General features: G+C 41.7%; 1 protein-coding gene across 7 annotated transcripts in view; it reads left to right on the top strand.

Annotated features, from left to right (window-relative positions):
- LOC126918634 (dipeptidase 1) overlaps nucleotides 1-11,922 on the top strand; it is a 237,515-nt gene extending 225,593 nt beyond the window's left edge. For all 7 annotated transcript variants that reach the window (XM_050726738.1, XM_050726744.1, XM_050726740.1 and 4 more), the window contains 2 exons: nucleotides 5,387-5,522; nucleotides 10,174-11,922. In XM_050726738.1, coding sequence (XP_050582695.1) covers nucleotides 5,387-5,522; nucleotides 10,174-10,290 — 253 coding nt within the window. In that variant the 3' untranslated portion in view covers nucleotides 10,291-11,922. The remainder of the gene's footprint in view (nucleotides 1-5,386; nucleotides 5,523-10,173) is intronic.
- The last annotated feature ends 867 nt before the right edge of the window (nucleotides 11,923-12,789 follow it).

Genomic DNA, 12,789 nt, shown 5'->3' with positions numbered 1-12,789 from the left:
CGCGCAGCCGTAAGACAGCTAAATGTAATGAATTAATAATTGGAACGTATGTTTAATAGTTTGGAAAATACGAAATCGATTAAAACAATTAGTCCCTCGCGTCTCTATACTTCTTCATCGATTACAACATTTAAGAGGAAAAAGGCTACTATTAACTGGACCAGAAAATTGGACTATTGAATAATAATGAACCGTAGAAATTTAACGAAGTATCGAAAGTATTATATTTTGTTGAAAAGTTCTGATTCGTTAGCCTGTGGAATTGGAATAAATAACAAAAGAAGCCGTTACCTTGGTACATTCAATAACCTTATCAAACATTCTTAACTAAGCTAACGAAATAACGATCGATAGCCAGTTAAATAAACTGAAATAAGTGCGACCAATTAATCGCGAGACTTTTCTCGATTGTCAGAAAAATAATACCAATGAAAAAATGATTGAGTATATTTTTGAAAAGCCTAAAGTTTACCACGGAATAAAGCCAGTATATAATTCAGGTTTTGGTCGAATAATCGATACGTTAAAAGACACTGCCGTGTAGATCAAAACGCACGTATTTATTTATTCATTTGAGCGAGGAAGAGCAGCTGAATCTGTAATAGATGAACGTGAAACGGAAATACGAAATTGACAGAATTCAATACTTCTCTGTTAATTACGCTAACAGGCAGGCTTTTAAAGAATGTTAAAATTCATATCACCGTAACGTTCAAACAGAGTTCCCACATGCCCTTGTTATTAATTGCGATATCTACACAAATATATATATATATATTCAATCATCCAGCGTATAGCGGTCTATGAGAGATATTTATTAACACTGTAACAACACGATTAAAAAGTAATTACATGGCTGACGTTCAAACATATAATCTCGTTCGGCTCTTTTGAAGATTCTCGTGCTCTGTAGGGAAACATAAAAAAATAGATGTTCTATTTAAATTTCCCACGAACGTTTACATTCGAACAGTTCCCTTCTTCCCTTTTATTACCATTCATAAATAACCGGACGATTTGTAACAACAAAGTATAAATTGTACCAAATTACCCTTTAACGAACCCAATATAAATTTCAAACGCCTATTAAAAACTGTTAATTATAATTTACTGCTTACGTAAAGTATTGCTTGCGTTAATACAAATATCAAAGGCAGTTACTTTCTATCAGTTTATCGCCTCGAAGAAACTCTTATACTTCAACGATATAATTAGCTACAATTGCGCACGGTTCGTGGTTTCTAAGAATAGCTGAATGGAAGATAATAAAAGAAAAAGCAAAAAACAAAAAATGGAAAACGTCGAAATTACGTCGGTTTCCGTGATTTTACGAACATTCCTGTCATGAATTTTTCGATACGAACCTCTTTGAAGATGATTTGTCATTCGCGTATAAAACGTTTTATTTCTGACGCCGGACTTTAATTTATCGACAATAAAAAAGAGCTTCGGTAATATTGATGGACGATCCCGTACAGTTCGGTGATAACAAATAACAGACTAGTTAGCGAATAATGAATGGTATAAAAGGGATTTGGTAATATTGATCGACGATTTGGTAGTTTGATGACAACAAACAATGGACGAGTTACAGAATAACGTCAAACTTCCATTTTGAAAACACGTTTTATAGCGTGCATCGAGATAACCGCGAATTTTTATTCGCTGACGAATTGATACCGATGAGAGATAAACAGCAAGCGAGCAAATGGAATCCAGCATAATTGTGCTAAATCTGATAATTACCATCAATTATACTGTCCAATAATCCCGCAATCGACGTAATTAGCATCGATATCGGGAAAGGAAAACGGAAAACAGGAGGCAGAAACGGATCGGTGCCGAATGTATTTTTCTTCTTTCGCGACCGCTCGTTTTGGCGGAGTATCGATCTCTTCGACGTTTCTTCCATTGCAGCCGCTGCTTTTTCCTCTTTCCGCCTTTCATTCTCTCCTATAAATCACTGTCAGATCGGCTGGACGAAATGTATCTTCTGGGTCGAATAGGATTTTTGGTTTCGACGTCAGTCGTCGTCCATACAACACGGAAGAATGAAAAAAGATGACCGTGATACAGTCCTGGCGTCCACCGTGAACGCTGGCTTTGTCGAATTTCCTTCTTTTCGTAACGTTCTGCTTGCCTGTATTTTGCGTCATGATATCGGCTCGTCCCGTATCCCGGAAATCGTGCGAATCAGTTCCAATCTCGCTTATAGCCGCCGTTTCCTCTTCTCCAACACGATCGCAATCCTTTGTGGCGGAAAGGCGCGCAGAATTGGAAATTTCGCGAATCGTAGCGATACTCGCGTTCACGGTTAGTCGTCGGTAGTGCGATGAAGTGGGCGCAACGCGTCCCATACGACTCCGATAAATCTCCGTGGTTCAATTTTCTACGGCTAATATTTTATCACGCCTAGTACTTTCCTTTCTTTATCGCCGTGGTCGATTACCAATCACCAGCGGTGTGCGTAATTGTTATTCGTTGCTTGATTAGAAAAATGAAAAAAGAAACGGTAGAACAAAAAAGAAAGTATAAAAAACGGAGAGAGGAGAATGAGAAGTAGGAACTGGTAAAATGATTCTATCGTGGATCGAGCCGATGAAAAATTTCATATCGTAATCGAGTACCGGTACCTGTTCTACTGACGGCTAATATCGATAATACTCGTGCGCCAGAGGCATTGATAACGGTGGCTGATACCGGGCAACGAGGGAAACGTATTTCCCTGGGAAACGATAGCGCCACGTCCACGACGTCGGCCCCGTGTGCTCGTTCACGGTCGTCTCGTAATGACGGACGCACTCGATTTGGAAATTTCCGAGATTGAAACAACGCTCGTGACCGCAGACAGTCGATGTCTGTACACAGTATACAGCTACATAACTGCCAGTTTCAGCCGCGATATGACGCGCTATGAATAAGTCTCTAACCGCTCTTGTTGTACCGACATTGTCAGCAGGTAGCTTTCAACGGTTCTGCAACGCTCGTTGTCGGTCGGTCCTTCTCTGCCGCTCGTTATGACGCGCGTAATGAGAACGTCGAAATTCAGACTGATCCCTTTTAACGCTCTACTCGCTCGTCATTCCTCTAATTCGCCGTGAATATCTGCTGCGTGCGTCACGTCGCGTCGACGCTGTGCCATCGACCATAACGAAATTAGTTAGCAAGCCTTCTGTCACGTCTCTGCCATTTCGAACCACGCGCATCAATTTATTTATTTTTGGCTACCAACGTAGCCGAAGGGACAGTCAACAAAGGCAATCGTCGATATGCGTTCGATCGTAACGAGGATATCGACAGGGAATTATAAAAGAAGCAGTGGAAGACGTAACGCTGTTCCAATTCCGCTTCACAACGACCCAGATAACGCGGTTTAATTGCTAAGTTACCGTAGCGCTGTAATATTGCGAACGAAAAACGAGCCAACCGTCGCGTTTTAACGATTTCGTCGTTAAACATACATTTAATTAAAACGTAAAAAAAAAAGAAGGCCACCGTCACAAAACGTTTTTACGCCGAATTGAAAAGATAAAACGTATGAATAGCTCGGGCATGAAACCTGCAAAAAATTGTATGCACGTGGTAGAGGGTATTAAAATAGGGGAATCGATCGATTTCGGGAGATTCAAGAACTTACTTTTACCGACCTTAATTACGTAGTAATAATCGGAAACGAAAATACGTGTAATCGTTAATTTTTATTATCTGCCCGGCGGCTCATCTGCGCTCATCATCCCAAGTCGTTATAAAAAGAAACGAGTTAGGAGAGCTCGACCTCGTAGCACATTTTCACGTTCGGATCGCTAGGCGGACGAGGCTCCTAAAGAGCGAAATCGCCCCCTGACGTTTCTCGCTCTGCGCCAGCCAACGAGCCGCGCTATCATCCGGCCCTGGCTCTATAGTAATTAAAGTAATGAGGAATAAACCGCCCGAGGAGAATTGTAATTTGGAGGAGGGCAGCTCCTTCTCCCGACAAGCTCGTTACCGTTCTTCGGATTTCCGTCGTAACAGCTTTGTTTCGAATGAAAAACTAGCACCGGTGACGTTCGGAATTCCTTCGCTTTTATCTTAACGTTATTAATGTTCTCGCGCCACGTGTAATCGAATACGAGCGAAAAGTGTGTACAAGCGAAGCCAGAAATCGAATAACCTTACTGAGAAAAAGTATATGTGTGCGTGTGCAAATGTACATATATATATATTTATATATACATGTACACATACTTATTGCGGAAAATCGCAGAAAGAAGTTGCTAATTCTTTCGCAAGTGAATTTTTATACGCGTTAAGAGGCCTGCCCCGTACTCATGCATTATGAACAAAGGTTATCGCGAGTTTTCTCGGCGTGTACGCTCGCTCGCGCATTAAACGTGAAAAGGATTATTCGTCCAGGACCGGCGTAATAGATTAAACTTCCTCCTAAGAATTACGCGGCGGTAAAATTACTGTAGTAATATGGAGAACGTGAAGTATGCCGGCCTCTTATAAAAGTTTCAAGCAGTTTTCTAATTTAAACTCTCGCCGCGCTTACCTCGGTTCATTAAAACCCTATTTTATCGCGTGGAAATATTTATGTAAATAGTGATCTCCGGGCTTGTACGAACTTTCCGTCTACCGCCGATGAGGAAAAGCCTTTTATCGAATGTTGATTTAACGCGAGCCGTAAAAAGGAAAAGCCGATATTGAATTCCGTCACAAGAATGCAATGTATTAATCGAGCGACGATTGAACGTCGACGAAGATATTAACATTAAAATTATCGACCGGTTTATATTGTACATCTAAGCATGATTATGATTCAAATGTATAGTGTATGGTACAATATATCGTCGTTTATTTAAACTTTGTGTACGAACAAATGGATGCATGGTTTTGAATATACAAATTCACAATTCAATTTCTGCTGTCTAAGCTAACGATGGAAAATAAATTCTTATAACGTATGCAATCGTTTCCTTTTTATATTCAGAATAAATTTCACGAGCCAAAGAAGGAACAATTGAATGCAATATAGAACATAGACAAAACGTACACGCGTGTCCGATTTTAATTCTCCAGCCATCGATTTCTATTATTTAAAACCGATAGAAATAGTTAAAGGGGATAATTAGGGTACTTGTATTAATTATCAGAACTATTCGATTATCCGAATTATCTTCTACCATAATCTACTCGAATAAACGACATCCTATTGTATAATGTAAATTAATACCTACATATGTATAATGATAATTTCATCGCAATGGAAGTTAATATTAATTTTGCCATAACCTTTTACATATTATTAATGTGAATTATAGAAACAAACAAACCTAAGTTTGGTAATTCTAGTGTTATCAATCGATGAAGATTTTCACGAAACTGCGTTACGATCTATCCTTTTCAGGACACCGGCAGGCTTGGAAGACGTTAGCAAGTATCCGGAGTTATTCGCAGAACTATTGGCGCGTGGATGGTTGGAAAAGGACATTCAGAAGTTAGCAGGCCTGAATCTCATTCGTGTGTTCAAAGCGGTAGAGAAGGTAAACGTTCTACGATAAAATCATTTTATATATACCCATAAGTATGAGCACGATACAACAATAATTGATCTAAATTTCGAAGACACTGACACATATATGCGTTTCTTTGATCTAAACCTCATTGGAACCCTTTGACACGAAGCACCTATTGGGTCGGCAACTAATTGATCGCGGATTATGTCATTAGGTGGTATTGACAAAATCCGCAATCACTTAGTTGCCGACCCAATTGATAAGCTAAAATCTAATTTCAGAACCATTTTTAGTATGCGACCGAATAAAGACACGAAACATTCCAAACTAGCTGGCAATTCCTAAAGATTTTAGTGATGTAGTAACCTAATGGGACTTAGAGTAAGGACAAGTAATGATGTTTTGGTTTAACAAGCAATACCCAATACAACGAACTGATTACAATATCGTCGTACGTCTTATCATACTCGGCTCTCAACTTCCCGATTCATGCTCTCCGGCTCCTTCACTCACACCCTCTGCGGCTTCTGCACTCACTCTCTCTGATTTCTCAACTAACACTGTACGACTTTTAACTAATACCCCATGGGCTAGCACCCCTTTGTCTTTTTTCGCCCCACCACGCATGTGTTCCGCAAACACCCGTGGCTAGGATCACGCAGGCCTTTTCTACGAAACTATTCACTTGAAAGCACCGACGACACATTGATGGACCCGACGACGCCTCGGCTCTCGCGACATTGTTTATGGTTCGATCGATATCTTAGGCCTGTTTGTCCACGATACTACAATAATGCTCCAACGATCTGTCAGATTTATCTCGATTCTCTGTCAGTGACCTAATACTTACGAACGAAGATACGTATCTTACTCCGACTCGTACCGCCAAATACGAAGGAATCAGAAGTGAAAAATCAGTAGGACGATAGCCGAGTGGTAGCCTGGTCTCTGGCGCGAAACAACCGTTGGTCCTGAACCAGGTTAGCCGAGTCGACCAATATCGGATTTAATAAAGCACACAAATCATGCATTCGCCGGTGCATCGTCGAGAGAGACGGCTGGACCGCGCGTACACTCACCGACGATTTTTGTTCTCTTGGAGTCCTGCCAATCCCAGAACCAGCTGGCTCGATTCTCCACCTACCAAAACCACCATCTCTCTTCTATGATTTGTACCGATTTACCGTGTGCACGCACACGTGTACGTATCGCGTATGCCGGAGATCATATGTTCTTTACCTGCGTTTTCTAATACGTTACCCTGCCACGCGATAACGTTTATCCGAGTTTCAGAGATAAAGAAACGATCGACGGAGGAAAGCAAGGCAGAAAACCGACAAATTTGCGATCAGGGTTATTTGCAGAGAAATTTAGAAATAGCATGACCGAGAGAAAATAACGATTTCTCCGAAGCTTATTTAGGAATTTCGATCGCGTCGTTCGTGAAAGCTGTCAAATTTGTCACATGTACCAACGAGATTTATTTCTCTTCCATAATTCAGTGATATTCTCGGTGTTTGTACATTTCCAGTTGAAACTTGTACGCAGGTTCACCACTTCCTTAATTTTATTTATAAAAATATGAATCTACATAAACATCGAGGCTCTATCTATCATTTGTAATTTATAATATCGAGTAACGAGTCACATACAGTTTTTTACGTGCGACAAGCAAACGAGTAGAAGATAAATAATTCGTAGAACGTCCCGACGTGACAGGTAGAATCGCTTTTCCATGGCGTATCTCTGCCGTTCTTTTGACGTCGTATCGCGTTCTCTACGTTTCGCTACTGCATCGTAGAGTCCTCGCATAACGGAAAAGCCCAAAGTAAACTAATTCGCTGTATGAACAACGTGTACCGGAGTATGTTTTAACAGAACATTAGTGGAATTACACAAAAGCGTGTAATGCGGGAAATTACGCGTACAAATAGTGTCGGTTATTTGACAACCCTCGACGTGGCCGTCACTGAAATTATAACGATAATTTAATCGCGATCCTCTCCCCGTCCACACAACGAAACACTGGCCAAAGCGGATTTCGTTAATACGCAAAAGTAACGTGGAACACGGTGGTAGAGTCAGGGCGATACGTTGAAAACTGACAAACGATTTTACCTCGGCGAACGAAGCGAAACGAATCGCTTGCTTTTCGACGAGATTCATGAAGGGGAAAGATGAGAGTTTCCATCGATCCAATTAAACGTTTCGCTCGCGGAAATTTGTACTAGACTCCGGGAAAAGCAAATTATCCGCACAATGAAGCACGGTTTCCAGCAGAACGATCACTCGTGTTTCGTTAGAACACGGTTACCTACGAATGCAGCTCCTTGGACCTGACAGGTGACGTTAATTCATACATCGACGTACAAAACGAAACAAGCTTCATCCTTTAAGTACGTACCTATATCTATCTCTCGCTGTGTTACCAAGCATGTCACAAACGACAATGGTTTGAACAATTTTAATTCTCTGCTCTTTGTTGCGAATAGATGTTTCTCCACGTAGAATCCACCGGATTTCGGACTGTTCGTTACCGAAAGCGAGAATTGTCGTAATTGTTAAAACAATAGACGGGTCTACCGTACATCTGGGGACACGACCGACGTACGAAACACTGTCGGTGGAATTGAATCTCAACGTTGTTCCTCTGGGGCGAGCACAAAATTCGGGATTACGTCGATCTTCCGTATCTGTTGTACCTTAGAATTCTTAGAAAGACGAAGAAACGCAGCTGCAGACGTATCGTTTACGATATGAACACCACGCGAAGAAGGTGGTCGGAAATGGAGACTGGTTCTGAGACGCGATTGCTTTACGGGCGGCATTGTCTCTCGTTAATTGCATCCCGAGAATCGAGGTGTGAAACACAGTTGTTTCCCGAAACAAGAAGCTTCGAGACATCGGCGAGATAAAGTCTGAAGGAGAATTAAGAGCAAACTAGCTGGCAGCGACGCGACGTAACGAATTCTGACAGAGGACGATCAAATAAGAACAAGTTAAGTGCGGTTGGATAATTACGAGAAAGCCTTCGCGCCCCTTGATACATTTTCATGTAACCACCGGGCAACGTTTCTCCTTCTAAATCGATAAAATCGTCTAACACGTTAAAAATATACGACGTTTAGTGCGTTATCGCGCGCACGGCTTACGATCTCGAAGATCGTAAGTCAGCGGACCATCGACGATACGTTTCAGCCTGTTCAGAAATATAATAAGAGAGCCTATTACCATCGGTCGAAGGTAAAGAAATACGAGGACGAGGCGCGTTTGATTAAAAACATTCTGAATTTATGAACGATAACTTCGACGAAACGGGTCCTGGCCCCTACCTACGAATCGTTTCGTCGTCCATTAACATTTTAATTTCCCCGACAATTCTACGGAGTGGTCCACGACGGCGAACGTTTCGTGGTCGTGCCCCGACGAGGGAGAGAATTCAATTTAAAGATAAAACGTACGCGGACCATGAAAAAACGACCGTGTATTACGACCGAAGCGCGTTCGTAACGTGGACGAACGATGCTTTATAACGGTGCAGCGCAAGATACGAACCACGAGACCGACGACAAAACTAGATTTGATTAGGGCAATTGAAATGGAGTGTACACTGGAAAGTCATTTTCTTTCCGACTTTTTGAATCCTCGACGAACAATAGATATCGCTTCATTTTTTGTCCCGTTTATTCGAAATTTATTCGAGCAAAATACTCGAGAACAAATACAAAAGACACAGAACGGTGGTTGGCACGAAATAAATAAGAATCTCGGTATTTTACAGCCTCGGTGACGTTACCGGTTGTAGTATCTTTATTTTTATCCTTTACGTTCTCGTAGATTCCGTTCACGGGCAGATCGGTTAAAGGATAATATCACGTTGACCTACAAAATGAAACAGCGATCGCGTTGTTGGAAAGGGCCTCCTCTCGATGGAAACGCGCAGACCTCGTTCGAACGAACGATTGCCGTTAAACGATTAAAAGGCAAAAACACGAGGATGCTGAATAGAGAAAATAAATTTTTAAAAAAGAGAGGGAAAGAGACAGGGGGTGTAGGTGAAAAAAAAGTTGTGAACATCGGTAACGCGTTCGCCGAGCGCTACCACGGCCGAAAGCTTCGGCTGGACTGTAATGGCCGTGGAAGGTTAATGGGCTTACCGAAAATTGATGGTGGCTGTACAGAGTCGCACGAAATACGTGCACCGCGAACTTTTTCCCTCGGCATCCTCGGCTTTCACTATACACCTTCTCCCGCATTCCCTTTTTCTTCTCGACCGACGATCGTGCCCCGACCGTGATTTTTCCTCAGAATATTTGCAACGCCATGCGCACCCTACGACCACGATTACATTTTCCTTCCCTGCCTTCCTTCTTTAACGTTCGCCTCCTTTCGGCTGCTCCGCCTTTCACCGACTCGAAGCACCGTGAAAATTGATTGACTGTTTCTCCGGGATCGACGATATCGAGTTTACGCGAGCAGCAAAAAACTTCCATTTACTCGAGAAAATTTGCTTCCACGTTGCTTAAAACCATGTAATATTTAATTTCTTACGTTATGCCGCTACATGGACAACAACGTAAAAGTCAATCGTTTCATCCTTCGTTCCTTTTTCTATGTTCTCTCAGTTATCGCTGACGAAATCGAAATCGAAATGGAAACAGGGTGTCTCTGTTTGCAGGTTCGAGACGACATGGCCGCGGATGGCATCGAACCCTTGGAAGAGGAAATTCCGTACGAGGATATAATCGGTCGAGATTACTGCCGTTACAACATGAAACGACTGATGGGTCCTTAGCCACTGCGAATCAGCTACGAGGATGGTCGACGGTTGGAAAAAGGAAGAAAGGGAGCAATAGCGTAAGCAACGAAACAATCGTCGCAGCAGCAAGTGTTTCGAAGTGTTCCAGCTCGTGAAACCTCGCACCAGCTTACGACGATTCGAGCTCCTCGACTCTTCGCTCTTTTGATCTTTTTCCCCGTGCCATCCGCGACTCTCGGACGCGAACGTAAGTAAATAGGCAAACTCGATTTCCTTGGAAGATTCCCGAGTCGCGAGACACGAGTATTCGCAGACAATGTCGAGTGAAGCGACTGGTAAAAGGGTAGAAGAGCTCGATCGCGCGATTGTATTTCGTCATGGTGGAACGACGTTTCTTCCTTTATAGCAGAACGAATGGCTTGTTGCGAGATAACGATGTACGCGTCTGTATAAAAGGACAAGCGTCTTTACGACTTTTGAAGACCAAGACACGTATTCTTGTGTGTCGAACGTTTAAAGATTTAAGATCAGCCATAATCGATGTGTTTAATTTGCACTCAACGATATTTTCGTCGATGCTGGAACCAAAACCGCGCGTTCTAGTCAATATAATAATTATATTATGTATAAATATGTACACATAACGATCGATCTCGCGAACGACTGACACCGATCGTCACACGACGGTGACTATTACTATTCGAGTGGATGACTGCTTCGATGTGTTCTATTGTGCGTGCGTGTGCGTATGCGTGTACGAGAGAAAGAGAACTAACGATGTTTGTACATATGGTACCTGAAGTCGATGAACATATTGACCCTCCTATAGAGCAAACCGACCAGACGTAATTTCATCGAGAGAAGATTGAATCGTGACGAGATCAAAAACGAAAACGTGGATATCAAAGAGAACGAATTAGATAAAATTTCGGTTAAGAAAGAATGGAGAACTTACGTTTCATCGAGTAGCGTTCGCCTCGGTTTGAAAGATTTTAATGGCCGGTTTGATCAGACTGTCACGGAGGGAACTAGATTCGAAGTTATGCTCGAGGGAGCCTAAAAAAAAAAAAAAAAGAAGAACGTTGACAAAGTCAACGGGTGCGCTTCGTGGCGCACGCCACGAGAGAACTTTCCTACGATTTTGCACGATCGAAGTTGACGTCGACGTGCGCGTCGATGCGTTATCATCACAATTGACTTTTTTCGAACGCGTCTCAATTCATTGTAACCGACACATTAAGGCTCGTATATTCTAACTAACGCACCGAATAAATATCCTTTCTTAACGATGTTTTTACACTAAACTTTTAATATAGCCAGATTTTAAAAAACGAACGAGCATGGAGCAAAAAAGAAAGAAAGAAACGCGAAGAGCGATAAAAACAAGTCGAAGACGTACTATCAACTTCCCTCGTGCCACCGCAATCCATCTGATCGTTAATTTTATGTAAACCTGCGCGTCGTTTCAAACTTATGCCATTTATGTTCTGATCTAAAATGAAACGCAAGAAAAAGAAGAAAAAACAATCGTAAGACTTGTTTCGTATCGATCGATTTAACGATCATTCGTGTGCAAGTAGTCAAGATCAACGAAGCGCCAGCCTCGTGAGTATATCCTAACATTTCAAACGTTACCGATACCAGAAATAAATCGACGGCAAATCGAAATACGGTCGTTGTTTAACTCATCAAGCTCACCTGTTTTTCTTCACTCAGCAATACCATCCTTTTTCCCCTCCTATGAAAATAAAACATTTTATTGCTACGATCGTTCTAATTGCGTCCGATCTTTGTTTACGCAGTCTGAAAAAATTGCAAATATCGGACAATATTGAAAATATTAAATTCAATATAGAAGACTGAAATGTATTGAAAATATTAAAGAGACGATTGTTTTCACAACGCGTTAGGAAGGATACGGACGAATTTTTGTCGGCACAAAGAGCGGTATTCCACGGAATATTATTTTCAACAATTTCAACAATCAAATTTATCGTACGTGAACATTCTGTTTCATCGTGTCTTCCATTTTATTCAACGCGATAAATATAAACATAAACGGAGATATAAACCCATAGGGAGATCCTGTAAGCCGAGAAACAGATTCGATGCATACGTACGAGGCGAATACGTTTAAGTATTTCAATCATAGAATCAATTTTCTCGAGAACAAATCTTCGTATGTAAAAGTTGTATTCCATATTTTCAACTTATACGTTCGTATAGGATTATCCTTTTCTGCAGTTGTACCGGCAGTTACGAGACTGTGTACGTATTACCAATTACAAGGCTCGTGGTAACAAGGGTAACGGCGATAGAGCGAGACCGCGGCTGAAAGTCAATGCGATACAAGCAGATCGTTCAAGTAAACGTGCTGCTGTAAATCGAGTGCATCGATTCGCCAATTTACAAGTAACAAAGGGCAGCGCTCGTTGGTGATTCACACAGCGCGTAGAAGGCAATCAAGTGCAAAGCACACGTTGAAATCGTAAACGCGGCTTGGTTTATTGGCATTTCAGGATGGTACGTGCAGTA

The sequence above is a fragment of the Bombus affinis genome, chromosome 7 (assembly GCF_024516045.1).
Source record: "Bombus affinis isolate iyBomAffi1 chromosome 7, iyBomAffi1.2, whole genome shotgun sequence".
Classification (NCBI taxonomy): domain Eukaryota; kingdom Metazoa; phylum Arthropoda; class Insecta; order Hymenoptera; family Apidae; genus Bombus; species Bombus affinis.
Note: the sequence above shows the minus strand (reverse complement) of the source record. Positions and strands in the feature narration are given on the sequence as shown.